Below are 25,720 nucleotides of genomic sequence, written 5' to 3'. Positions count from 1 at the left end.
CAACTTTCCCTAAAAGCAGCATATACGGTTGTACCTTGATACCTCCACATAAGCTTTCTTCGGTCCAAATGTCCTCTCTTCTGACCCACCTGCAGTGTCCACTTGACACAAGTGTCTTTGTTTCTCAGTATTTTGTTGGTGGTGGAACTTCCTGTGACCCCGCCCCCTGGCCCAATCAAAATGCAGCCCTGTCTCTCTGGGTCCCCGTAGCACCTCGCTTGTCCCTCTCTTATAACCTTTAACCTCCTTATAAGACAGCGGTCTCAGTGACTAGGCCCTACGCCCCTCTGAGTGTGCAGCCCCTACCACAGTGTTCAATAAAGGTTTCATAAATCCGACTGAATTATGTTCAGTTGCAGAGCTGGCATTGGAAGGGAGAGCTGGAGATACTATTCTAGGGCAGGGGACGGGGTGAAGGGAGACTGCAGGCAGAAAAAAAAAAATAATGAAGCTGAAGTTCCAACCTAACCCATGAAAGCAAGAAGTTGGGGGAAAAGACGTGGCCTCTTTCTTTACCTGGGAAGTTGTCTCTGCTTAATGAATTCCTGGAGACACAGAGTCAAGTTTCAGTGGGTGTGGGGGGGTAAGGGAGAGATGACAGGTGACCGGTAAAGATGCTCTTATTAGAGCAGAGAAGCATTAACAACGTTTTATCTGGTGACCATAGGCCCCGTGTACCCAGGACAGACCAGTCGATACTTGCTGTAAGGGTTAAGAACACCCCTTTCCAACGTCAAAGTGTGCCAACAGAGAAGGTAAGTTACGGCTCTCTTGGTTACGGAGGTACAGAGATCCACACAGAAATCAGCATATTTTGACATCTATTAAACTCTAAAATGCTTACCACCTTCCACTAAAATTTTGTCAGAACATGACTCTGTAAGAATGTTGTTACTTTTGGCCAAAGTTCTGAAACATCAAGAACCTTGCTCCAAATGGGTTTAAAGTCTGAAACAGAATCTGACACTTCACAGGTGAGCAGCGCCAGACATTGTTACAGAAAGTGCCCACTCTCTGTGGGGGCGTCTACACCTCCCATATCGGCGGGGGGCAGGACGCCTCCAGGCGGTGCTCTTTGCACCCCATACACACGAGTGGCACCCCGTATAGGGGACAGCCTACTGGGTATTGAGCAACTACTCTGGAAGAGGGACCACAATGTTCAGATTCCCAAGACAATCTACCCAAGGGTCCTAATGTCCTAGGAAGTCACCCAGACTTCTCTCATCCCCAGCTGTCACTTCCCTGGGTCTGAAATGCCCAGGAGTCAAAGCTCTGTTGTTGTGGAAGTCGGGACCCACGGAGGAAAGCCCAGAGGTCCGAGAGCCCAGCCCGGTACCTTAGATATTCTGGCAGGTAGAGTTTGTCGGTCTTGGTGACCACCAGCGCAACGTCCCTGCAGAAGCCCCTTTGGCAGGCTTTAATGCTCTCATTCAGAAGGTCTTCATGGGCTCTCCCTCCAGAAACTCTTTCAATGTCACTGATCACCCAGATCACTGAGCATTTATCAATGGTCTGTGAAATGTAACCACAGGTTTAAAAACATAAGTGGTGTCTCAGTTATAGAGGACATGACCCCTTAATGTATCATTAATGTCCTTTGTGCTCTGCCCCATCTCTCTTCCAGTACCCCCTCTCAGCTCTCCCCACCATACTTTCCATGTAGCAGCCAGGCTGAGCTTCTTGAATTTTCTCAGATGTAACTTGGTTTTATCCCTCGGGAACTTTGCACTTGCCACGACCTCTGTTTGACCTCCCTTTGCACTTTGAGACTCTGCTAATGGCTACATGAGGGTGGATTGGACACCCCTCCTCTGCATCCTACAGCACCTGGACTTACCTGCCATGGTACCTCTCAGAGTTATTGTATAGGATCGGCTCTCTGTACCACCCCACCCCACCCCTAGATTGTGAGGTACTTGATGGGAAGAGGCTGCACTTTTCAGCTTGGAATTCACATCACCTTAGGCACAGTGCTCGGCCCCTCCTAGAGGCTTCATAGATATCTGTGGCATTAGTGATTGACAGAATTCAAGAAATCAGACCTCCTGCCCCAGATCCATCAATGGCTTGCATTACTTCAGTAGTCTTCTAGGGAAAATTATTGTTTTTCCAGAACTAGTTCTGGTCATGCATCGACTCCAAAGTTATCAGCGCAGGGCATCATCTCCATGTTTGACTGCCCCTGCATATTCAGCACACTGCCACCATGTGGGGGCAAGGAGCCAGAAACCTTAAGATGCAAGGTGCAAAGGGCAATGGACACGAAATTGCAGTTGATCAAAATCATAAATATTGCTCTATTAGATATGCAACTTTTATGTGACGAGTAATCGTGTGTTGCCTTGTGACATTTCTCTGACTGTAGTCCTTCACTTGTCTCGCCTCTTCATATAAATGAAAAGCTGGTCCAGCTCAGGGATTGAGTTTTTTCGAGGTTCCTCAGGACAGCACTTTGCACATAGAGTTGTAACAAGTTTGTGACTTGCTAATTAAACCATTATTTTGCTTTATGCCAATGGTTCTTAATTTGGGGCAATTCTGTACCCCAGACGACATTTGGCAGTCTCTGGAGACATTTTAATATATTTTTTAAAAGATTTTATTTAATTACTTATTTATTTGAGAGAGAGAGAGAGCGCGTGCAGGGGAAAGAGAAGGAGAGAGAGAGAGAGAGCATGAGCAGGGGTAGGGGCCAAGGGAGAGGGAGCAGCAGACTCCCGCTGAGCAGGGAGCCTGATGCGGGGCTCAATTCCAGGACCCTGGGATCATGACCTGAGTGGAAGGCAGATGCTTAACGGACCGAGCCTCCAGGCACCCCTGTAGACATTTTTAATTGCTACGACTTGGGGTAAGCTAGTGGGTGTGCGTAGAGGACAGGGAGGCTAAGCACCCTTCAGTGCCCAGGTCAGCAGCCCCACAACAAAGAATCACCTGGCCCAAAATGTCACCAGTGTTGAGGCTGAGAAATCTTGGGTTTCAAGCTTGTTTTTAGCAGTGGAGCCTTTTTTCAAGTGAAATCTTAGGAAGATTTCCAATTGGTTTTTAAAATTGGCCTGCTTTTAGTGGAACTGGAGACGGGGGGTTCAGAGCCCCCCCGACCCCCGCTCAGCATCCTCAACCCTCCGTCCATGGATCTCGTGGCTTTCAGGATCATTATTTTAAAACCATCAGTCTCTAGAGTGAGACAAACTTCACTGTTTTACAGAGATGACAATAGGCCCCCAAGAGGCAAAAGATCAGTTTAAGACCATACAACTATGGGCCCTGAACCTCCTCCTTATGCGCATGGACCCACATTTAGGCAGGAAAATAAAACAACTGCTCCCTCCCACTTTCCAAGCTATAATCTATTTAGGGAAGCTTCTAGCTATTCACTCAGGTTGTGGAAGATCGTAGGATACCAGGCTGCAAATTCCCAGGGTCCTGGGAAACCGCAGCTGCTTCCTAAATGTTTATTAGCATGAGAAGAGGACTGCAATTTCAGGCCCTACGCAAGGCTCTGACTGCCAGGATTTGGTCAAGTTAGAGTCCCAGAAGACACGGAAAAGCTTACCTAGAGCAACTGGATTTAGGAGTGGGTGGGATGGCACGCCCCCCCCCCCCCAACTTACTCCCATGACGAGAATGGGCCTCAGAGAGCTCAGGTGATATGCCCAAAGTGTCATGAATTCAAGGTGGCAGACAGAGACACTCATAATAGTCTTAGCTTAGGGAAGGCAAGGCTGGCAGCTAGAGGGACGGGGGAGGGGGCACTGGGCTCGATTCTCCCTAAAAAGAGGGGAGTCTTTACTCACTCCTTGTGGGAGAATCTCACAAAACCACAGGAATGCAGGGGAGCTGAGGCCAAGCGGAGCAGGCTGGGAACCATCGCCTCTGTAGCCCGACCTCCTCAGAGTGGGAGTTTTGAGCCAGATCTGCTGGCTCCTCTGTTCTGAGTGGCCTTTGACAGGCTGCCCAGCGTATCATAACTAGCAGCAACCATGGCTCCATCCAGGGAGAGAGGCTGGCTGGCTCCCTAGGCTGTTGCTCTCTGGGCCTAGCCTAGAACCAGCCAAGGCTGGCAATTCCACTCCCAGAGCTGAGACCCTGCAGAAACAAAGGCTCTCACATCAGGACCTGAGCAGACTACCAAGGGGAAGGACGTTGGGACGGCCTTTATCGGAAAGTACTGTTAGGGGAGGTCATGTGGGGAGGGAGAGAGCCTCAGACGGGAAGGTGGAAACCTGCTCTCTGGTTCAAATTCTGCCATTCGGTAGCTGTGTGGTCTTGAGCAAATTACTTCCCCTCTCTGAGCTTTTATTTCCTCATCTGTAAAATCAGGGCATTCGCCGATTATCTGTAAGCTGTCATCTTGATCCTATCATCCCGATCTTGACTGCACACCAGTCTCAAAGCCCCCCGGCCCACAGTCAGGATCTGCAGAATTTAAAGTTTGCATAGAGCAGAGAGTCCATGGCTCTCCGATGGAGCTTCTGTAGCGTTGGGCTGGTCTTGACTCACTGATCCCAGCCCTCCCTCCCAGTCCCCTTCCAGCTCCAGTCCTATGCCTCATCCCCGTGTTCCCACCCAGTGCTCCTGAGCTCCTCTGCCTAAAGATGACCTTTCTCTCTCTATCACATGCCCCAGTCCCCCTTGTCCTTCAAGCTTCCCCAGGAAGGGTAGTATTCTAGCCCAACCCCCAAGTTTTCCAGGCTTGCCTTCTGTGCCCCTGTCCTCTACACCCCACACCCCTTCCTTCCAGCCACCCCAGAGGACTCATCCTTCCCCCCAACACTTCACTCTTCATTCCTCTGGGTCTTTGCTGCTCTCTGGCCTAGAACAGTACCCAGGGGTCCCATTCTCCACAATCTTCTCTGGTGGCAGCTGAGCTTAAGTGCCCTCTCCGAAGCTTCCCTCACATGCAAAAAGAATTCATCACTTTGTGCTCTCATTGTTAAGTAACGTGGTTTGTTAATTAATATGACTAATTAGATTCCCTTGCAGATTACAAGACTGCCAAGGACAAGGACTTTGTCTCTGGCCATCCAAAACCTAACGCAAGATTGAGGAGAGGCCCAGTGGGTGTTTGCTGAAGGAATGAGGTCTCTTGTTGACGGTAATTCCTATTTTTGAGTGTTCCTTTCGCCTTGGCCTTCTCGTACACCATGTTCTGCCGGAGATTTAGTCATCTGTGGGTGTCTTCTCTCCTGTTAGACTCTAAGCCCCTTGCAGGAAAGCTCTGCTTCTCATTCAACATTGGTCTATTTTGCTTTCAGCTTTCTAGTTATAAAGCTAATACACGTTCGTGCAAAAGATACAGACAATACACAGGTGTGTGTAGTAAAGAGTAAAGAGTAAGCACGGAAACTCTTGTTAACAGTTGGGTGTGTATCCTTCCAAAAGGCAAGATTCTACTCTTGCTGTTCGTCGACAAACATTACACACAAATACACACACACACACACACACACACACATGCTTCTTAACATTAAAGCTCATGCTCCGCATCTTTTAACTTAGCTTTGTTTTCCCACGTAGGTTTATAGCAGGGTTTAAGAGCAGAGAGTCTCTCAAGCCATCCTGCCTGGGTTAAAATCCCCAGGGTGATAATGGGCAACTTACTTCACTGAGAGCAGTACCTCACACAAAGTACATGCTCGGTAAATGCCTGCTATTGTTGTTATTAGCTATAATCTGTGCGTTCTCAGTGCTAAGTACATTGTCTTACATATTATATGTCTTTGATGAATGAAAAGCAAATGAACAAAGAGATAAATTCTTAAAAGTATTTCAACCTCTAATCATTAGGTACAGGTCTAACTACCCCAAGGCTTAACTCTCTGGCTGTAGACATATCTGGGGGTGCCTGGTCAGCTCCAACTTCATTTGCCGGGAATTGAAACCCTACCCAAGATTTTGGCTGAAAGGGTGAACCCTCGGCCACCATCTTCAGCCACAGCTGATTACACTAAGGGTAGATGCTTAACCTAGAGAGGGTTAATCATTAGCTGGACAGTAACTTGTCCCATTTTCCTTCTTAGGACTTTGAACTAAAGCACATAAACTAAAGTCAGACAGTCGTAGGCATGTGAACTACAATGTCATTAGAGACAGGGCTTGGGTGGTCATCCTCCACAACGTGGATCCGAAGGGCTAAGTAGAGAAAGCTAAGTGAAAAGCCGGACTCTGCAGAGAAATGCACAAAGAGAATAGTCACGAGAGCCAGGCAAAGGCTGGGAGAGAAAATGGCAGCGTCTGTCCTGATAGGTGGCCCTGAGGTCTGGCTCTCTCAGGAGAGGCTTGCATACTCTTTTGATGAATCCCTCTTAACCTGGGATTGCTTCAGCGGGCCTCTGTGCCTTACAACTAAACACGTTAGCAGCCTCCTGGTTCCTTGGTGCTTGGCTTTCAGCTTCTCCACTTTGTACCCACCCCTTGGCCTCCCTCTCCCCTCTGTCTGCATTTCCTCTGCTTACTCCTAGACCACTCTGTTCGGTTGCTGACCTTTCCCCTGTACCACATACTCTCATTCTAGCTTCCAGGCCTACCTCATGATTCCTCTCTCCCCAGTTTCTCTGGCCACCCCTCTCTTGTCATTGCCCTGAGGCTTAGAACCTAGAAAGTAGAAACATTTAACCATCCTGAACTCATACGATCCCTGCAGCTGAACTGAGAGCATTCTTTGTTGCTTTAGAAAGGGTGGAAGAGTTGAGGGAGGACCGAACGAAGTCACATGAAAGAGAATCACCTTTTTCCACATCTCATCCCTCTTGCTGTTGAAGTCGCCAGTGCCTGGAATGTCCACCAATACAACACCTTCTGGAATCAGCTCTGATTTGGGAAGAGTCACTTCCACATGTTTGATCAAGGGCCAGATTTGTGTCTCAGCTGATTCTCCAACCAAGTCTCTCCTCTGAGTCCGGATGTACGGGTCCAGTTTGACAGACAGCTCTCCTGCCTGGAGAAGAAGGACAAAGTCACACACACCAGACATCCTCCCAGTTCCTCGGTCCTGGATCAGCTGTGATTGAAGTTTAGCGAAGGTACGCTGAGTAGTGGTAAGAAACACCACTGGCAATGGGCACTGGGAGGCCTGTGATCCCATCTGCAAGGGCCTACGCTCTGAGAGCCAGAAGGGACCCTGGCGATCAGAAAGTGCAGGCTCCTTAATGTACAGATGAAAAAGCCAGACCAGTTAGAATGCGGCTTCAGCAAAGTTCTAGCTTCACTGGATAATGATTTCATCCTCAAAATTCCATTTCAATTCTAAAATTAATGTTATTAATATGCAACTGCTACATTTTGGAGAGAGGGCATTCTTCCCCCATGGCTACTATAAACATTTGGATTACCAGAAAGCCCTGTATAGAAAATTGATGGTGATATGGTGACCATATTTTCCACATGGAAAATTGGTCTGAAATTGATCTTTAAAAAAGGTTTTTAAAATTTCTCTTCCAAGTACAAAAAATATCTTGGTGTGTAGGCGTTTCCAGAATGTTTTAATGACGGGGGGATGGGGAAATGTTCTCAGCCTTTTGTTCCTAAGCTAAACATGTCTTCGGACAATGACACATTCATGCCATCAACTATGTGTGGCAGCAAATCTCTACCGGGATACTACTTCAAAGGACAGAAGATTTGGGATGTATGGTGGTCGCCTTTTAAAAAGATTTATTTATTTATTTAGAGAGAGAGCAAGCACTGGGGGGTGAGCAGGGGAGAAGGGCGGGGGGTGGGGGAGAGAATATCCAGCAGACTCCCTGCTGAGCATGGGGCTCGATCCCAATGCCCTGAGACGAAATCAGGAGTTGGGTGCTTAACCAACTGAGCCACCCAGGTGCCCCTTTTTTGGTCATTGTTAATAAACATCTAAAGAATAATCCTGAAAGAAAGAACAGAAATTCTTAAGAGAGTTGAGATTAAATCAGGGTATTTGTTGCAATCTGGGTAGGGAGTCACAGAATTCATCAATTCTTATCAAATAACAAGAAATTATGAAAAAAAAGATGGTAAAGTTCTTTAAGATATTTAACTTAAAAATAAAACAGATATTGGGGTGCCTGGGTGGCTCAGTTGGTTGGGTGTCCGACTCGGTTTCAATTCAGATCATGACCTCATGGTCATGAGATTGACCCCATGTCCGGCTTCCGGCTCAGGGGGGAGTCTGCCCAGGATTCTCTCTCTCCTTCTGCCCCTCCCACTCGTGCTCTCTCTTTCTCTGAAATAAATAAATAAATCTTTTTTTTATTTTAAGATTTTATTTATTTATTTGATAGAGAGAGTGGGGGAACACAAGCAGGGGGAGTGGGAGAGGAAGAAGCAGGCTCCCAGCAGAGGAGCCTGATGCAGGGCTCGATCCCAGAACGCCGGGATCACGCCCTGAGCTGAAGGCAGACGCTTAATGACTGAGCCACCCAGGCGCCCCTAAATAAATAAATCTTTAAAAAAATAAAGCGGATACATTAAGGGCAATGTGAAAGAAAAAGCATGGCCTTGAAAAGTCCCTTTGTATAAGAAGGTTCAACTCAATAAACTGGCTCAGGACAAACCATTCTGGGAGGCAAACTCAACTTTCCTCATTGCAGTCTAGAATCCTAGACTCAAACTTCGACTCTGTGCCCTAACTCATTGAGATGTAATTTGTGTTTCTTTTTTTTTTTTTTAAGATTTTATTTATTTATTTTTGAGAGAGGGAGAGCACAAGGAGGGAGGGGCAGAGGGAGAAGCAGACTCCCTGCTGAGCAGGGAGCCAGCACTCAATCCCAGGACCCTGGGATCATGACCCGAGCCAGGCAAACGCTTAACCGACTGAGCCACCCAGGCACCCCTGTACTTGTGTTTCGATGAGTATTTCAATTCCTAGTTTCAAGGGGTAAATTTGTAACATTGGGAAGGAATATTTCTAAATATAGAGTAGTAAAGAAATGGATAATATGTTGGTACCTTCGTGTAACTTATTTGTTGTAAGTTGTGTGTGCCCATGGGTAAAGTAACCAGTTTTGTAATCATTGTGTTTCTTTGGACATGCTCAGTCTGTATTTTAGACATTAGGAGTGTAATTATTTTGAACAGTAATTAATACCAATTTAAATGTAAGAAGTGACTATTAGATTTGTTGGATTTCCTAGATATACAAGAGCTAAGTGCCTTGAAAGATTTAATTTATTTGACCTCTAATTGTGCCTGGTCAAGTATTTAAAAATTTTTGAGAGAATGGAATATATTAAATATGAACTATAACACAAAAAGTCTAAGGGAACTCGATTAATTATGTAAGTAAGCATTAGCTATTTAAGGAGGCCTTGCTATGTTAACCTTAGGAGATAATTGAACATTAAAATTTAGAACAAGTGTAAGTAATTGTTCTTATTTCATACAAAGAATGCTAGATTTATAAGTAGAATAACAATATTTTAAGAGAAGAGAATTTTAGAGACAAGAAACACTGTGTTTTAAATGTATAATTGTAATAAATTACATATTAGTTCTACAAGTGTTTAATTTAAAATGAAATTTTGATTTGATAAAATGAATATTGATTATAGAAGTGAGGAGAGCATTGTTCTACTAGCTGCATATCCAGTATCCATCCTGTCCTTCGTCCGTGCTAGCACAATGGTGTTTGTTTGCTTGTTTGGGCAGTGGATTGAGATTGGTCCCAGCCAGTTACAACACATTTGCTTCCTGCTTTAGACTCCCTTTCAGCTAGGAAAGGCCGTGTGACGGAACCAGAGACCAGTTCTGAACAAGAAAATCTACCCAGAAGTTTGTTGGGTGTGTTTCTGAGAAAGCTTTTACTTTCCCAGGAAGGGGGGGATGTGGTCGGTGCCAACTGTTTATCCATTTCTTTCTTTCATGAAGCCAACTGTGAAGTCTAGCACTTTGGTAGCCATCTTGCGAGTGTGAGACAAGTTTGAGGGAAGGCCAACACCGGGAGGTGTTGATCTTGACATTGTAGAGCCACTGAACCAACCCACAAACCCAACTGCTTCCGGACTTCTTATGTGAGAAAATGAATAAATCCCTATTCATTTAAGCCATTATAAATTGGGTGGTTTTGTTTTTAAGCATTCATAGCCCCAAGCATCCTTAATTAATCCTTAAGTAACTGTAAATAGTCTTCCCTGTGCACAAAAGACCCCCCAGTCAGACACTAACATTTCTCACTTGATGCCATAAATAATGAAAGAGAACTCGGGCAGCGATACTTCTGATTTGGGTATCAACTCATTTCCAATAAAAACACTGTGCCTTGAGCAAATCTCCTAAATGGATTCAATTATTATACTTGTGACTCATGATAAAATAAAGAAATCTCAAAGCTACCTCTTCTGCCTTGAGGGTGATGATTCTGGAGGTGGGAATCTTTCCTTTGGGCTTTGCCCTTAGTAACTCTTCATAGTTCTTTCTTTCCGCTCCATTTCCATAAAACATTTGTAGCTTCCAGATGGCTTCCTCCACGGCATCATCCCTGTCCCACGCGTCTGCCTCTTCTCTGTCCAGTTCCTCTGTCCTGTGCAGGAGTTTGGTCAAGTTCTTCAGCTCTTCCTTCCACTCCTGCCAAGGGAGAGTAGGGCCAAGCCCCTCATGACACAGATATGGAAAACAACAAAAAAGGGAGGAGTCCAATGTTCCTATGGGGGTTGCTGCATAGTCAGAAACTGAAATCATCTAATTCATCAAGGGATCATCTAATCAAAACCCCTTGTTTTGTCATTAAGGAAACCGGGACCCAAGGAGGGAAATGGCTTGCCCAAAGTCCCATAACAGCAGTGACAGGATACAGGCTAGAACCCCCATCTCACTCTACAGAACTTTCTCATTCTGTACTATGTTCTTTTCATTTGACAAAGGCATAAACTATATTTACAAGGAATATAATGTTAATCTCTAAGAGAGAGGGAAAAGGAAAGAAAGAAAAGGAAGGAAAGAAGAGAGGGAAAGAGGAAAGAAAGGAGGGATACAGGGAGGAAAACAGGGAGGGGAAGAGGAAGGAAGGAAGGAAGGAAGGAAGGAAGGAAGGAAGGAAGGAAGGAAGGAAGGAGACACTTACCTGGTCAGAGAGAAGATAGATTTTGGCCTCATACTGCTCACAGCATCCACAGCTCACTTGTACAATACATGATGTACATATACTTTCTCCAGATACTGGTAGAAACATTGCTTGCTGGATGATAGCATTGATTAGGGAGCTCTTCCCAGCCCCCGTGCTTCCAAATAATCCAATGTAGATCGGGTCCAATGATGGTTTTTCAATCAAGGCAAGAAGTCTGTTTCTGGATTGATTTTTAAATGCACGTGGTCAGGGTCATCAAAGCATAGTGGGAAGAATATCAAAATAGAACATGAAGGAACTGAGTTCCAACCCTAGACAAGTCATACATCTTTTTGAACCTCTGCTACTTTCTTGACCAGAAGGGAATATTAGTCCCTGTTTCCTACATAGAGTTGTCATGAGGATCAAAGGGGATGATGCAAAAATACTGGGTAATGATAATTCTATACAAACTCCATAATCCCTACACAGATGTGAAGCATCCTGGTTTGTGTTCTATGGAGATTACATAGTCTTGATCCTAGAAATAAATTTTAGGCAGAAGTAAAGTAGGGAGTGACCCAGAGGCTTACTGAGCAGGAGATTCAGCCCTGGCACCAATCAAGTCCTTCAAGTCAGCTCAGCCCAAGGCTTGAGGCCACAGGCTAGAGTTTCACACAGCCTGGGTTGGATTCAGGCCCTTTCGTTTATCAACAGTGTGACTGGTCAGTGTCTTGGCTTCTCTAAGCCACAATTTTAGTAAAATTGGAACTGATAATAATAGTTCCTACTTTACAGGAGTATTGGGACAATTAAACGAAATTTGATATATGTAAAGTATTTAGCAGTTTACCTAGCAGGAGTGGCAACCCAATGAATAGCATAAATAAATAAATAAATAAATAAATAAATAAATAAATAAATAAATCCCATAGCTACATAAACGTTCAGCCTTCTTTGCTTAACTTCTAATTGAAAATTCCCTTTCATTGTTGGAGAAAAGTATCTACAATCATCTAAGGAAAGAATGGATGGAAGATTTGACAGGTAGCTGATATCAGACTCACATGAGATATTTGACTCCATTAGGAATGCTGTCATCCAGGAAGACAGACTGAATAAGTTTCTGATAAGTGTTGCTCAAAACCCTTCTGGTCCGTGACTCCAATTTTTCATCTGGAATCAATAGGGACATATTACCTGGTATGTACCTGGCAGAGATCAAGTACTATTATCTCCAAAAGAGGAACATGCTCAGTATCACAGAGAAAGGAAAAAAGAAAAAAAGAAAAAAGAAAAAAATAAATGAAATGAAAAGCCAGTTAAAAATGATAGCAAATTATCTGACACTAGTGATAATTGCTCATAGAAGATAGCAATTACTGATTGTGAGAGCCTCCCAAGGGGCCAGCCTGCTCTGAAACTCCTTGTAACAGAAGTCAGCATATGCTTTGCCATGGGCTATCGCCCTTCTAGATTCTTCTCTCCTTGGCCATAAAAAGAAAAATTGCCAGGGCATCAGAGAAAAACTCACCAAGGCACCAAACCAACCATTTTCAGTCTTTCTTCTAATCAGGAAGAGATTATTTTGACAACAGCCCTCCTATCCAGAGACTTCTAGAGATGAACTACCAAATTACAGATCTCTGCAGACTCTGAGACCTCCTTTTCTGGATCATGATCATTTGAAAATATTTCATCCTTCTTTCCAATTTAACCTTCTCCTCCTTTGAGCATTTTTACACGTTTGGAAAAGAACAGAGCCACATTAAAACAAGCCACACAGCAGTGTCATGACACTCACATTCCTTAAGAGCACTTTGTTCCACGGAGGGAAATGCTCGGAACCGCTGGTCTCTATCTGAACGTCTTCTTTTTCTCATTGGTTCTTTAAATACATCATCATCAACTAGAGATAAACAGAGGTCATATAAAATTAAAGGTCTGGGGGCATAGCATACGTGCCTGACATCTATCACTACACAAACCCAAAGAATCTAAGAAGGCTCCTGCCAGCTCTGTATGCCTGTAAACTCATAGCAGAAGCAGACGCTGTTGGACCAATCCAGTCCCATTCCTACCTCCCAGAGTCATAGGACTTTGCATCTAGCTCCAAAATGCAGTCTGACGTATCTCCCCAGAGTGTATGTTGAAATGAAAAGTTTGGAAATCTAGAGAAGCCAAAATGGCTGGATATTCTTCACTAAACGCCAACTACGTACAGAGAAGCCCAAGATAGGACTAAGTGTGGGGTGAAGAAAGGCCTCTGGGAGGTCTTTTCAGACTGGGAAAGAAATTGATCAGGAGCAGAGTGCAGAGGAAAGAACAGGCCACATGACCAGGGCAAATCTCTTCTCCTTGACCATCTGGAAGATGAGAGGGCCGACACAAACACACATAATGTAATAGTGTGGGAGGGCGTTCTACCAGTGGATGCCCTTTAGAGGTTAAATTTGGAAGAATTTCCCGCCTTCCTCAGTGAAAGTCATGAGCAGCTGTTTCCTTACACAAAAAAAGAAGAGAAATCCCCAAGAAGCAAATTTTTGCAGTTCTCTGGAAATTTATTCACTTTCATGATTTCCCTCGGTTATGAAGTGAAGGGCTGGTAGGGTCCATAATCCTCGGGAAAGGGTACACCAAAGCATTGTGCTTTGGATGAGTTTTAGAAAATACCCCCTGAAGGTCTCCACCTGGTTAGAAAAGGGCCATAGGTGGGTCTGTGGGGTCAAGTTTACTGGAAATGATCCTAACCGAGTGCTTTATGGAGTGGGAAATGGCCATAAGATGAACCCGAAGAGCTGATCCCCAAGAGTCATGGCCCTCCAAGCTCATATGGGGGCGTGAGGTCCCAGAACTGAGCATGACATTGGGAGGTCATCTTCCCTGAAGAACCACAGAGGAGAAGTTTCACTTTGGGCCCAGAAGGCCCAGCCTCCACCACCGGGCTCCAGACAGTAGGACTTCCAGACCTTTCAGCCGGCCTTCCCCCTCGGTTCAGCCTTACGGCTTCCAGCATGAATTCTGCCATGTCCTGGAGCCAGCTCACCCCCCAGAAAGTACTGCAGTGTGGTAGGATGCTGTCTGCCAAAGCCCGACTCTCTGCCACCTCATGCTCCTGCAGAGACAGGGAGCTGAAAGAGCTTGTATTCCAGACCCTTCTGTCTCAGATATTCTAACTTCTTTAATTGTGCTCAACTCTAAGAGTTCAACATGGCTTAGTTTAAGGACTACAGAGAATTAAATGCCAAGTTGCGGGCTCAGTGGTTGGAACTGGAGAAGAAGAAGCAGGGAAGAAAAGAATCTGCCACTCAGGCCACCCTACGCCAGCTACAGGTCAAAGAATAATTTAGTCCATGTTATAAAAGGTTTCTCAGGATTCCAGGATGTTTCTACAACCTGCATGTGGAAAGTCAAGGATGTCGGGCCTTGATCTCGACTTTATAATTCAGGAACTCTTTTTTTTCAAACAATATGTGTGTAGTATCTTAGCCACATGTATAAAGCAAGGGATGGGTCCATGTATCCATGGTCTTTATTTCAATTTCATAAGCACTGGCAATTAATCTGATAAAAGATCAGAAGCTTATTTCTCAATGAAAGCAAAGGCCAAGATGTCAGATAAAACAGTAGGGTTTTAAACTTTTTCTTTAATTTCTAAAATGAAAAGCCACTTGGAAAGGAGAAAGAATTCTATCTGGGATTTAGACCATTTAAGGGTAGTCTTTCTATATAGATTATAACTGGAATGAACTGGTCTGAACTGGTCACATCTCTTCTCATTCCCTGTAACTGCTCAAGCACTCCCACCCCCTTTCCAGCATTTTAAACTGAATCACCCAAGAAAAAGAGCAGTAGGGTGAGTGGGGACAGCCCAAAGCTATTCTACTACTGCTGTTGCTTCTTGCTGCCACAAGGTGTCGCTTTTGAAAACTGATCCCTAAAAGCCGGACACAGGGTACAGGCTCCTTGATCCCCAGGGTTGTAGGAGAGTGCCATGCATCTTCCAAGCAAGCTCTTTCAGGGCTAAGCTCAACCAAGGGTGCCCCGTTGTTGTTGTTCTTTCAGTTTATGTGCCCAACCACGCCTCGGATGCTAGCCACCACTCCACTGACCCAGAAACTCGTGTATCCCTTGCCCCTACGGTATTTTATCCCCTGTGAGTGAGGAATTTTTCCTCTCAATTCTCAAAACACAATGTGATACTCCCTGTTTTCTGCACATAGGGGTTACTGTCCTGCATCCTCCTAGGGAAGGCTCCCTTCTTGACTCCAGGGGCCCTACGTCAGCCTTCTAGAGAGGGAGACCACCCTCGCTGGCTCCAAAGGCATTCATGCTATATCTCTCCTTCTAAGGAAAGCAGCTGATATGATTCCAGGGGCCTTACCTTGCCCATTCCAAGAGAGACTATCCTCAGAAAATCCAGAAAATCCAAAGGAACTTCCTTTTAAAAGGGGGGGGGGTGTATATAAATATAATTGCTAGTCAGACAGTCCACTACATTATGAATAGGCTATTTTGATTGTTGAAATAATTTATATTCATTCACTATTAAACAGTGTCATAAGAAAGCAGCTTTTGAATAAAGAGGAAGGAACACTGACTATAATTACAGTCTCAACACATCAGCCTTCATTATATAACGATAAATAGGAACTATTTACTCCATCAGGGATCTTGCAGGGATGTTACCTGGATGTGGTCCCTGACGCACAAAATCCTCAGTGTCTTCCATCACCTGTTATGCAAATGTCTGTTTTTGTCCACTTAGGAGAACCAGCCTGAAAAAATATACAAAGTACAAGGGTGGGGGCGGGGGTGGCAGAAATTGTAAATACAAAAAGCAAAACAATAACAACAACAACAATGTGTAAATCTGCTTATGCTGTTTCCCCAACTAGATTCCAAGCTCCTAGAGGGCAATGGCCATTCTAACTTATCTTGGAACTCCTCACAACACCTCATATACTACATGTCGATCTGAACATGACAAAAATCCACGTTTGACTATTGGTTTTCAGTAGTAGTTACATCTATAAGAACTTTAAGCAGATATTATCTGAGATCTTTAAGACAACCCACTCTGAAATAACTATAAACCTCCAGTGACCAGAACCACGAAAGTGAGTTTATATGGCTTTGCTCCTTTGGGTGACATCAGTGGCCCAATCAGATAAGTCTCGGGTTCAGTTATATTTAGTTCCAGCAGGTCTCAGCAAGAATCTGGAAGGTGGATGGAACATTTGGTATTCCTAGGGTTCCCTGGAGTGGCTTTGGGAGCTCCTGAGTGGACCAGGAGAGACGAGATAACTAGGTTCTCCGGGTCTTCCTTGCCACCCCACTCCACTTCAACAAGGGAGACACCCCCTCCTCGGCTCTACATGCAGCACCATGGCTGGGGGCATCTGCAGGGGTAGGGGGTGGGGGGAAGAGAGAGACATCCAAAAGAAGTGTCAGATCCCACCTGTCTGCAGTCTTAGACCGACAGAGCTTGGGCATGGAGGGAGAACGGGGCCCAGAGAGGCCCAGAACAGACTGTGCTGTTAGGGTAGGGTAGATTATGCTACCCTGCAGCTTCTTTGCCTCCACACATAGAGGAGAATTTGAGCAACACAGGTGGGGAGCACCCGAAGGGCTTCCTCTCTTATGTCTGACGTTGCTGTGTGGATCACTCAGCCATGTACTTCAAAAGCAGAGAGTCACCAGCCCTTCTGAAAAATGCAAAATCCCACCTGATCTGGCAACTGCCACTGGACCCCTGGGCCGTTAGAGTCAAAACAGCCTCTTCTTCTTAGCCTGGCTGGTGTCGGCTGGATGTAGTGGGGATCCCTACTACGTGCAAGGTCCTGAGCCTTAGGTGGAGTTCCTCATCTCTCTATTCCTTATCTTGAGGCTCCCTCTCAGACCACCCCGAACTCCTTACGATTCTCCAAGGCAGGTATCCTAATCCGTGCAGTGTAGCATAGGCGGTTCTCTCTGTGTGCAGTACCCTTCCCCTCTTCTTCCCGGTGAATTCCTACTCTTTCTTCAAGATCCTGTTTTAGCATTTCCTCTGTGAAACTGTCCTGATTCCCAGTCATTCCCCTCCTGTGTCACCACTGCTCCAAGCACACCTCTGTTATAATCCTTTCTTGCCCCTTCCTCCTTTCTGAACCAAGAGCTATTCGAGGTCATATCTACGTTTGTTTCAGTGTTGCATTTCCATCATGAAGTGTAATGACTGACGGTAAGTGAGGACGGAAGGAAGGAGGGAGGGAAGGGAGGAAGGAAGGAAGGAAGGAAGGAAGGAAGGAAGGAAGGAAGGAAGGAAGGAAGAAGCGAAGCAGGAAGGAAGGAAATAATGGATGGGAAGCTTCTAATGAGATTCTACACCATAGGATGTTTAAAGCCAATTAGTTTTTTTAAGTTTTTATTTAAACCAAATTAGTTTTTGATACAATTAGAGTCCTGGCTTAAAAAGTAAAGCAAAGAGTAGGAACAAGAGGACACGTATGCAAATGGAGCAGCATCAACCACGAAGAGTGTTGGGAATACTGAGCCTGACAAAGGGATGACACTGCAAAGGCAGAAGATGTGCAGAGGACTTCACACTGGTCTGCAAATGCATGACCGTAGAGTCGCGTATATGAGGTAAATGATACAAGTTTTCTGTGGTCCCAAGAGAGGACCACGAGGGCTCTTAGCTTCCATGGAAGGGCCATTTTGGCCTCACATTCTCCAGTAGTTAGAGTTGTCCAAAATGCAATGAGCTCCCTTCCAAAGGAAGGAATTTTCTGCCCCTAAAGGTATCTGAACCCATACTGGGATGATGACTTAACAATGGCATCGGACTAGATGAATTTTAAGCCTCTTCAAATCCCAAGATTCTCTGTTCTTACTTGAAGTGTTCACCAGCAAAGCTAGTGGTAGAAGTCCTCTATGAAGTCACAAGAATTCACGAGACACACAAGCAGCTCCTGGTTTGTAATGCTGAGTTGGAAATGTTAAATCACGTCGAAACCTAGGTAGGATAGGAAAACAAATGGGTAGGTGAGCTATAACATGTGCAAGTATATGGCAATGCCTATCAATAACTTGATTTTTTTAAGTAGGCTCTATGCCCAACGTGGGGCTTGAACTCATGACCTAGAGATGAAGAGTCGTGCTCCACCAACCGAGCCAGCCAGGGTCCGCCCATCAATACCTTTAGATACAGAACTAGGAATTACCCCAAGAAAGAAAGCAAGCTGTTGTTGTCTGAAGACAGCAGCTCAAAGAGCCACAGTCACACAAAGTGTTAGGCACCATATCATAGGGAGCGCTGGGAACAAAACAAAATATATGGTCCTATCAATAGACAAATCGACTGTAGACCTCCAGGATAACTTGTTTTCTGGTAGCCACAATCCAGGAAGAAATAGAGAAGTCAGATGAAGTACAAAAGAACTAACAAGTTGGTAAGTGTTGCCACCATATAAACACTGAGACGAAGGCCCTTCAGTCTGAGAGAGAAGGCGATTTAGAGGAGAGGCAGACATGTTCGCCAAATCCTGGGCATTGGTTTTGGCTTCCGTTAGGGTCATAGGAACTTCAGTTCATCTAACTTCATTTATGAAATCAACAGTACACAATGGCCAGCAAGGGCTGTTAGCATGTAGCTATTCGAGTTTGGGCTGGGCTTAGCTGCTGCATGCAGTGGAGACACCGAACCATGAGCCTCCCAATGCAGGGGCATCTATGGTACCAGTACATGAGTAATTTGTGATTCCCTAATTGAAACGTGGAGAAATGGGAAATGATCTGAGTTGTGGTTGTGGCAAATGGGGCTTCCAATTCCCTCTGCTAGTGTTCAAAGACTGGCAGGAAGGGACCATTTGATCAGCAAACTAAGACACTGGAAAGTGGGAAGGGATCACCAACAAAAAGGCTGAGAAAGCAGAATGAAAGAAACACCAGGCACTTCAAAGGAAAACGTATAAACAAATGTATCAATAGGAAGGGTAGTATGGTGCAGACATTCAGTACATAGTCACTGAGCTGAACTAGGTGATGGCATGAAGGGCGGTAAGCTGCCAGTCAGGTGTGGAATGTAGAGTTCTGGCTTTGCCACCAAAGTAGCTGGTAGGACTTCAGACAAGTCATCTTATCACCCTGGGTCTTAGTTTCCCCATCTACGAATGAGAGATGGAACTAGTATTTAAAATGTGAATATTCTCTGATGTAGTTGGATGCCAAAAAGATTAAAAGCCTTAATTTGAAATGTCACCTGCCGTTGAAACCAAGACTTTACCAATTATTAGGGCTCCTGTGTAATCAAAAGCAACACAACCGAGATTCCTGTAATTTCAGGTTCATTTCGCTTTCAGGAGCAAATGACCCATGGGTGCACAGTCCTTCCTCAAATTATGTGCAGATTGACTTTACCCTCAAGGAGAGGCAGTAATGGTGGTTGCATTTTGTGCAAGTTTGGCTGCTGTTGAGAAGCAATTGAAAAGAGTTCAAATTTATTGCTCAAACAGACAAGGTTTTCACGTGTGGTTTATTTCACTTGTATTTCAACGATGCGGTTAGCACTTAAGTTTTGATTTTAGTACTTATTTACATTCATGTGCACAGAGCCTAAGAATAGCATCTTTTAAATGAGACTCTCTGCATATTTGGCTAGATATGGGAAGGTTGCACAGAACGCATTTCCTGTTAAATAATTGTGACTTTTGACAGTTATTCTTGCTTCTCCCATTCTCCATTTCTTGTTTGTGTTTACTTGACGTCTTTTTTTTTTTTTTGGACATCAAATGCACAAATGCAATAGTTATTCCTTGACTAGAACAGCTTCATATAGTTGAATTAAATAAAGAATGCTCTTGAGCCCCTTCTTTTACAGATATTGACATTGACGCCCAGAGAGGGGAAAGAACTTGTCCAAGGTCAGAGCGACTCCAAGTTCAGTGTTCTCTCCATTCCACGGAGCAGCCTCTCACAGGTACTATATAAATAAAGCCTCTGGAGCTTAAATGCAGGAGAATGGAGGGAACAGCGTTCACAAATGAGGGGTTCCTTCAAATACACGACAAAGTCATTTTGGGGATGAAGGCTGTTGAGTAGGACTGAGAGTAGTTACTAGATAAAATTGTACTTGGGACTCAAACTGAAGCTTTCGATTGAACATTAATTCTTCAGTGCCCTCAGACGTAAAATAACCCAGTGTGTGTGTGTGTGTGTGTGTGTGTGTGTGTGTGTGTGTGTGAGAGAGAGAGAGAGAGAGAGAGAGAGAGAGAGAGGTGAGGGGGAGAGACTGAGTAGAACACTTTCACTGCATTCCTTCCGTGTCTGTTGCAGAATCGAATGTGTTTAAGAATTGTAAACATCCTGTTCTCTTCCCCTAGCTCTTCTCCTTCAGCCAGAATCTCATCTCATCCTACCTTGCTTCACATCATTAACCCTTCCTAACATGATTTTTGTTATCCTTGCATTTCTGTCTCCTAACTTAGCAAACTTCCTTTACAGGGTATTCTGATCATTAACTGGTTTACTCCCCACTTTTATTGAATGTGGGAAGGGTTTGGTCCATAGTAAGCACTGAATAAATATTTGTGGAAGGAATGAGGTATATCTTTTAAATGTATCTTAGATGTAAGATTAATAATGGCAGGAATTATGTTCATTCATTCATTTATTCAAGTATTTGTTGAGTATCTCTTATGTGCCAGGCACTGTTCCTAGGTGCTGGGGCTACACCGGGGAAGGTGTCTACACACACAGGGCTTACATTGCAAAATGTGAACAGTGTAGTGGAAGTTACTCAGGATTTGGCTTCAGAATGTCTTTATTTGGGGATCATGTTCCAGAACTCCAATGTAACACTGAGCAAATCACCTAAGCTCTGTAAGCCTCAGTTTATCCACATATAAAATGGGAATATAAAGAGACCTATATCAGGAGTTCATTGTGATGATTAAATGTGATACTGCATGCACAGTTGGTCTGCAGGCACTTAAGCATCTGTACAAATGTTATTTATTTTTAGAATATTTGGTGAAGACAATTAAATTAGAAATTAGTACAAGGATTCACCAGGGTCAAGTCTATTTAGTTTTGAGAGCACATATGCCGCCTTCTCTGATAAACTGACTCCATTCTTGTCCACCTTGATCAGTCAATCACCTGGAGAGTTCTATCTCTTTGTCCTCCAAGAGGCCTTGGCGAAGTCTTCACCTCCTCCCATAGAGAGGTGACTGGAGTATGAAATAAGGAGAAGGAGATTCTTAATAAACTTATGGAATGCTGGTGACGTTTAGGATGTATTTCCTTTCTTTTTAAGTTTTAATACCTTTGGTATTGGCAACATGTCTTAACCATTTTATTGGACATCGCACTGTTCTTCCAAGCTAGGTATGTGCCAAAAAAGCAATTTAAACACATAGCTCCAATGCAAAAGTGAAACAAGAGCTTTTGAATCCCAAAGGATAGGAATTATATTTTCAGCATTAACACATGAGCTAGTATGTGCAACCTGAGACGTGCAGTCCCCAGAGGTGGCTATAGTAAAGGAGTTACTAGAATAACATGATTTTCTCCTTCCTTCCCACCCCCTCAAGAAGAGGTAAGAAAAATAAGCAGATATTTTCATAATGTACATTATGAGAGTCCAACAGAATGAATTCCAATCCTCTCATACTGCTCCCCCAAGCTTGCCAAAGCTAATGAGGCATAAGATGACATTAATAGGGGCACTTGGGTGGCTCAGTCCATTAAGCATCTGCCTTTGGTTCAGGTCATGATCTCAGGGTCCTGGGATCAAGCCCCGTGTCAGGCTCTCTGCTTAGCGGGAACTCTGCTTCCCCCTCTCCCTCTGTCCCTCCCCTGTCCCCGCTTATGCTCTCTCTCTATCTTCCTTAAATAAATAAATAAATAAATAAATAAATAAATAAATAAATAAATAAATGTGACATTAATACTACCCCTAACGATGACTGAACTGGCTGTTTTTTTTTTTTTTTTTGGAAGGAAGGAATGATTAGTAACTTGCCTAAGATCACACTCTTATGTAAAATTCAAACAAAAACCTGATTCTCCAGATTCTAGTTCATTGGTGTTTGCATAGCCTTAAAATTCACTTAAACCAATCAGAAAGTGAAACCCACTTTCCTTCATTAAAAAACTTACTGTAAGACAATTATGAGAGGGAGAAGAAACAAGTCTTCCATATAGAAAAAAACCAAATAATTTATGTAGGTACTCCAACCTCAAGAAGAGGGAGCATAACCCCCCACTCCTTAAGTGAGGGCTTTGCAGAGTGACTCCCTTCCAAAGAGGGCAACATGGAAAGGAGGGGAGAAAAGTAACTTTACAGTAGAGAGACCTGACGCATTGCCTCAGCCAGGTGATGAAGGTCAACAACAGAGATCAAATTGTCTGTATGTACCCTTGACGTGATATGATGAGAGCAGCACTTTAACTCTGTGATCTTCCTCCCCTAAACCCATCACTCCAGTCTAATCATGAGAAAACAGATTCATTTCAATAGGGGTTAAGCCTACAGAATATCTGACCTGTACTCCTCCAAACTGTCAAGATCATCAAAAACAAATTCTGAAAAACTGTCACAGCCAAGAGGAGCCTAACGAGACATGACAATGAAATGTAATATGGTGTCCTGGATGGGATCCTACAACACAAAAAGGACAGTAGAAAGAAAACTAAGACAATCTGAATAAAGTATAGCCCTTAGTTAATAATAATGCTACAAATATGGTTTCATTAATTGTGACAAATGCACCATTCTGTTGTAAGATAAGAGAGGAACTTGGATGTGGGTTACATGGGGACTCTTAGTACTATCTTCTCAATGTTTCTATAAATCTGAAGTCTATTTCTTTAAACCAACCATACATTACAGCAAAAATTACATAAGAGATACAACTTACCAGATGTCACTTTTTCTGCTTCAGCTCTAGGAGTCCACAGAGGAGATGGTGGCAGTTTCTTTGCCTTGGTATAGATATGTGGAACCAGCTGGGGTATATAGCCCTTTGTGGCCACAGTCACAAGCCACATTCAAACAAGCAGAAGTGAAACTGACTTGCCATCCAAGGGCTATTTATGACGATCTCCCCCTTCAGAAATTGATTCATGCTATTTCCCCCTCTCGTTTAAACTTCGATTCTGTGTGATTGGGGATCTTACATCCTTCTCTGCCCTATTCCTACAAGTAGGCAGGTATTAGTATTTTTTTCTTTCCAAATAAATTGCAACATTCATCCTGCAGCATCCTTTCTTTGAGGGGGAAATTTATTCTGATGGATCTTTATTTTAAGACATTATTTATTTGAGATCACAAGCAAGGGGGAAGGATCGAGGGAGAAGCAGACTCCCCACTGAGCAGGAAGTCCGACTTGGGCCTCGATCCCAGGACCCTGGGATCATGACCTGAGCTGAAGGCAGATGCTTAACCAACTAAGTCACCCAGGCACCCTATTCTGATGGATCTTACTTGAGCAGATAGGAAAAATGCCCCAGCCCCAAGAGAGACAATGCACTGGTTCCTGCACCCTGAAATACAAGATCACTGTTCGAGATCGATATCATGAGGTGGTAAAGATTAACTAACTCTTGGTAACCTCACCAAAAACCAAACAACATTGGATTGTTTGTAGAAATGAGGGTCATATAGTTTTAAAGATCTCTATGGAACTTAAATTTTACATCCATATTTAAAAAAAAAGAAAGAAAAACAGGGGCACCTGGCTCAGTTGGTTAGGCATCCTACTCTTAATTTCAGCTCAGATCATGAACTCAGGGTCCTGAGATCGATCGAGCCCTGCTGATGTCAGGCTCTGTGCTCAGCAGGAGTCTGCTTGAGATTCTCTCCCTTCCTCTCCCTCTGCCCCCCCATACTTGTGCATACTCTCTCTCTGTGTAAAAATAAATAAGTAAATAAATAAATAAATCTTTTTAAAAACCCAGAAAAACAAATATTTTTAAAATGCTGTCTAATGGAGAAGAAAGTAGAACTTTACTTCGCTGTGTTTGGCAACCTAAACAATCACATCACGTACAGGGAAAAAAACCATTTTTTTGACCTTCAGCTTCAGGTTGTGTTTGACCTTCAAAGGCAGACTCAGTCTTTACGAGGACAACTCCCAGTAACTGTAGGTATTTTTTAGTACAAAGTGGGGATTCAGAAAGCAAAGAGCTTAAAAAGAATTAAAGATAAATATTTAGAGGGGCGCCCAGGTGGCTCAGTCGTTAAGCGTCTGCCTTCGGCTCAGGGTGTGATACTGGAGTTCTGGAATGGAGCCCCACATCAGGTTCCTCCGCTGGGAGCCTGCTTCTTCCTCTCCCACTCCCCCTGCTTGTGTTCCCTCTCTCGTTGCCTGTCTCTCTCTCTGTCAAATAAATAAATAAAATATTTTTTTTAAAAAGATAAATATTTAGAACTTTTAGCAAGATGGTATGCCTCATCCACAAGAAAATCATAGAAATACCAGTATAAAGTTCAAAGCAAAGAATATCAACGTGAATACCATCATTAGATTTGGATCTTCTGTTTCTGGGCAAAACCACACCTTACGCTTACGTTCATGTCACACATGCTTAGGTCTCCCCCTACTGGCTGTTTCTTTGCTTCAATAGTTAATTAACTGTATTCTAAATCAGAGGTACTACTAAAGTACCTAATAACTAAAATTAATTTTGATCATTTTTAAAGATGCCTGGGTTATTTATGATTGTCCTTCATACCTGCTGTTAGACACCTGAATGCTAGGTCTGTTAAAAGTTTGGAAAATCTACCAGGCTGCATTTTCATTGAATTCACTTGAAATACTGAAGCAATTGAAAGAAAACTTCGCAGAGCCCCATCATCACAATAACCATCTAACAGAATCTGCACTCATGTGCTCCGCCTTCCAGCCTGTTACTAGAGGGACTATCCACGCACCCATTAAAAGCAAATATCTTCTCCTGTGCACTTCTCTCCAACTGCAGGACTAGGAAAAGTACCTTCCTCTTGTAATTCATCAGATTTTCACTCTCCATTGGATTATTCCCACTGGCATAAAAACTGGCTATTATTTATTATTATGTTTTATTTTATTTTTAAAAAATTTATTTATTTATCTAAGAGAGAGAGCAAGCATGAGTGGGGGGGAGCAGAGGGAGAGGGGCAAGCAGACTCCGTGCTGAGCACAGAGCCCAATGCAGGACTCGATCCCAGGACCCTGAAGTCATGACCTGAGCTGAAGTTAGATGCTTAACTGACTGACTTACCCAGTCGCCCCTGTTATTTATTATTTTAATAAATACTTTCTTTGACACCATTTTCCCTGCCAGCTACTACCCCATTTCTCTGTTTTTCTTGAGGGCAAAATCCTTCAAGAGTTGTCTAAACTCACCTTCTCAAATTCCTCTCCTCTCAATCTATCAAATACATTCTCTAGTCAAGCTTACACATCTACACTTTCATAAAACTGTTGTTGTCAAAGTCCCAGATGATCTTAGTTTTCCGCCCTCATCTGACTTGACCTTTCAGCAGCAGCATTTGATCACTCCCTTCTCCTTAACACACTTTCACTTGTTTCCCAGGTAACCACCACTCTCCTAGTTTTCCTCAGCTTCCCTTGTTGGTTATTCCTCTTCTCCTCCACCTGCCAAGAATACAATGCCCCCAAAACTTGGTCTTCGGCCTTCTCTTTCTTTTCCACATTTACCCTGTTTCATAGC

At 43.8% G+C, this 25,720-nt stretch overlaps 2 protein-coding genes across 3 annotated transcripts in view; one reads left to right on the top strand and one right to left on the bottom strand.

Moving 5' to 3' along the window:
- The window catches only part of NUGGC (nuclear GTPase, germinal center associated), a 40,464-nt gene extending 27,350 nt beyond the window's left edge, over positions 1 to 13,114 (bottom strand). The window contains exons 1-7 of the mRNA XM_087866416.1: positions 13,102 to 13,114; positions 12,825 to 12,998; positions 12,088 to 12,196; positions 11,039 to 11,261; positions 10,312 to 10,542; positions 6,731 to 6,940; positions 1,340 to 1,515 (exon numbers count right to left, since the gene is read on the bottom strand). Of these exons, the coding sequence (XP_087722542.1) occupies positions 1,340 to 1,515; positions 6,731 to 6,940; positions 10,312 to 10,542; positions 11,039 to 11,261; positions 12,088 to 12,196; positions 12,825 to 12,998; positions 13,102 to 13,114 (1,136 nt within the window). The remainder of the gene's footprint in view (positions 1 to 1,339; positions 1,516 to 6,730; positions 6,941 to 10,311; positions 10,543 to 11,038; positions 11,262 to 12,087; positions 12,197 to 12,824; positions 12,999 to 13,101) is intronic.
- Positions 6,935 to 25,720, top strand: part of ELP3 (elongator acetyltransferase complex subunit 3) — a 121,139-nt gene continuing 102,353 nt past the window's right edge. The window contains exons 1-2 of one of the 2 annotated variants that reach the window (XM_045774117.2): positions 6,935 to 7,025; positions 19,881 to 19,979. The gene's annotated coding sequence lies outside the window, so the exon portion shown is untranslated. The remainder of the gene's footprint in view (positions 7,026 to 19,880; positions 19,980 to 25,720) is intronic. The other variant, XM_045774118.2, reaches the window with a different exon arrangement.

This window comes from Ursus americanus, chromosome 13 (assembly GCF_024610735.1).
Source record: "Ursus americanus isolate L20-20 chromosome 13, mUrsAme1.1.p, whole genome shotgun sequence".
Classification (NCBI taxonomy): domain Eukaryota; kingdom Metazoa; phylum Chordata; class Mammalia; order Carnivora; family Ursidae; genus Ursus; species Ursus americanus.
The sequence above is the reverse complement of the archived record's forward strand: the minus strand, read 5'-3'. Positions and strand labels throughout refer to the sequence as shown.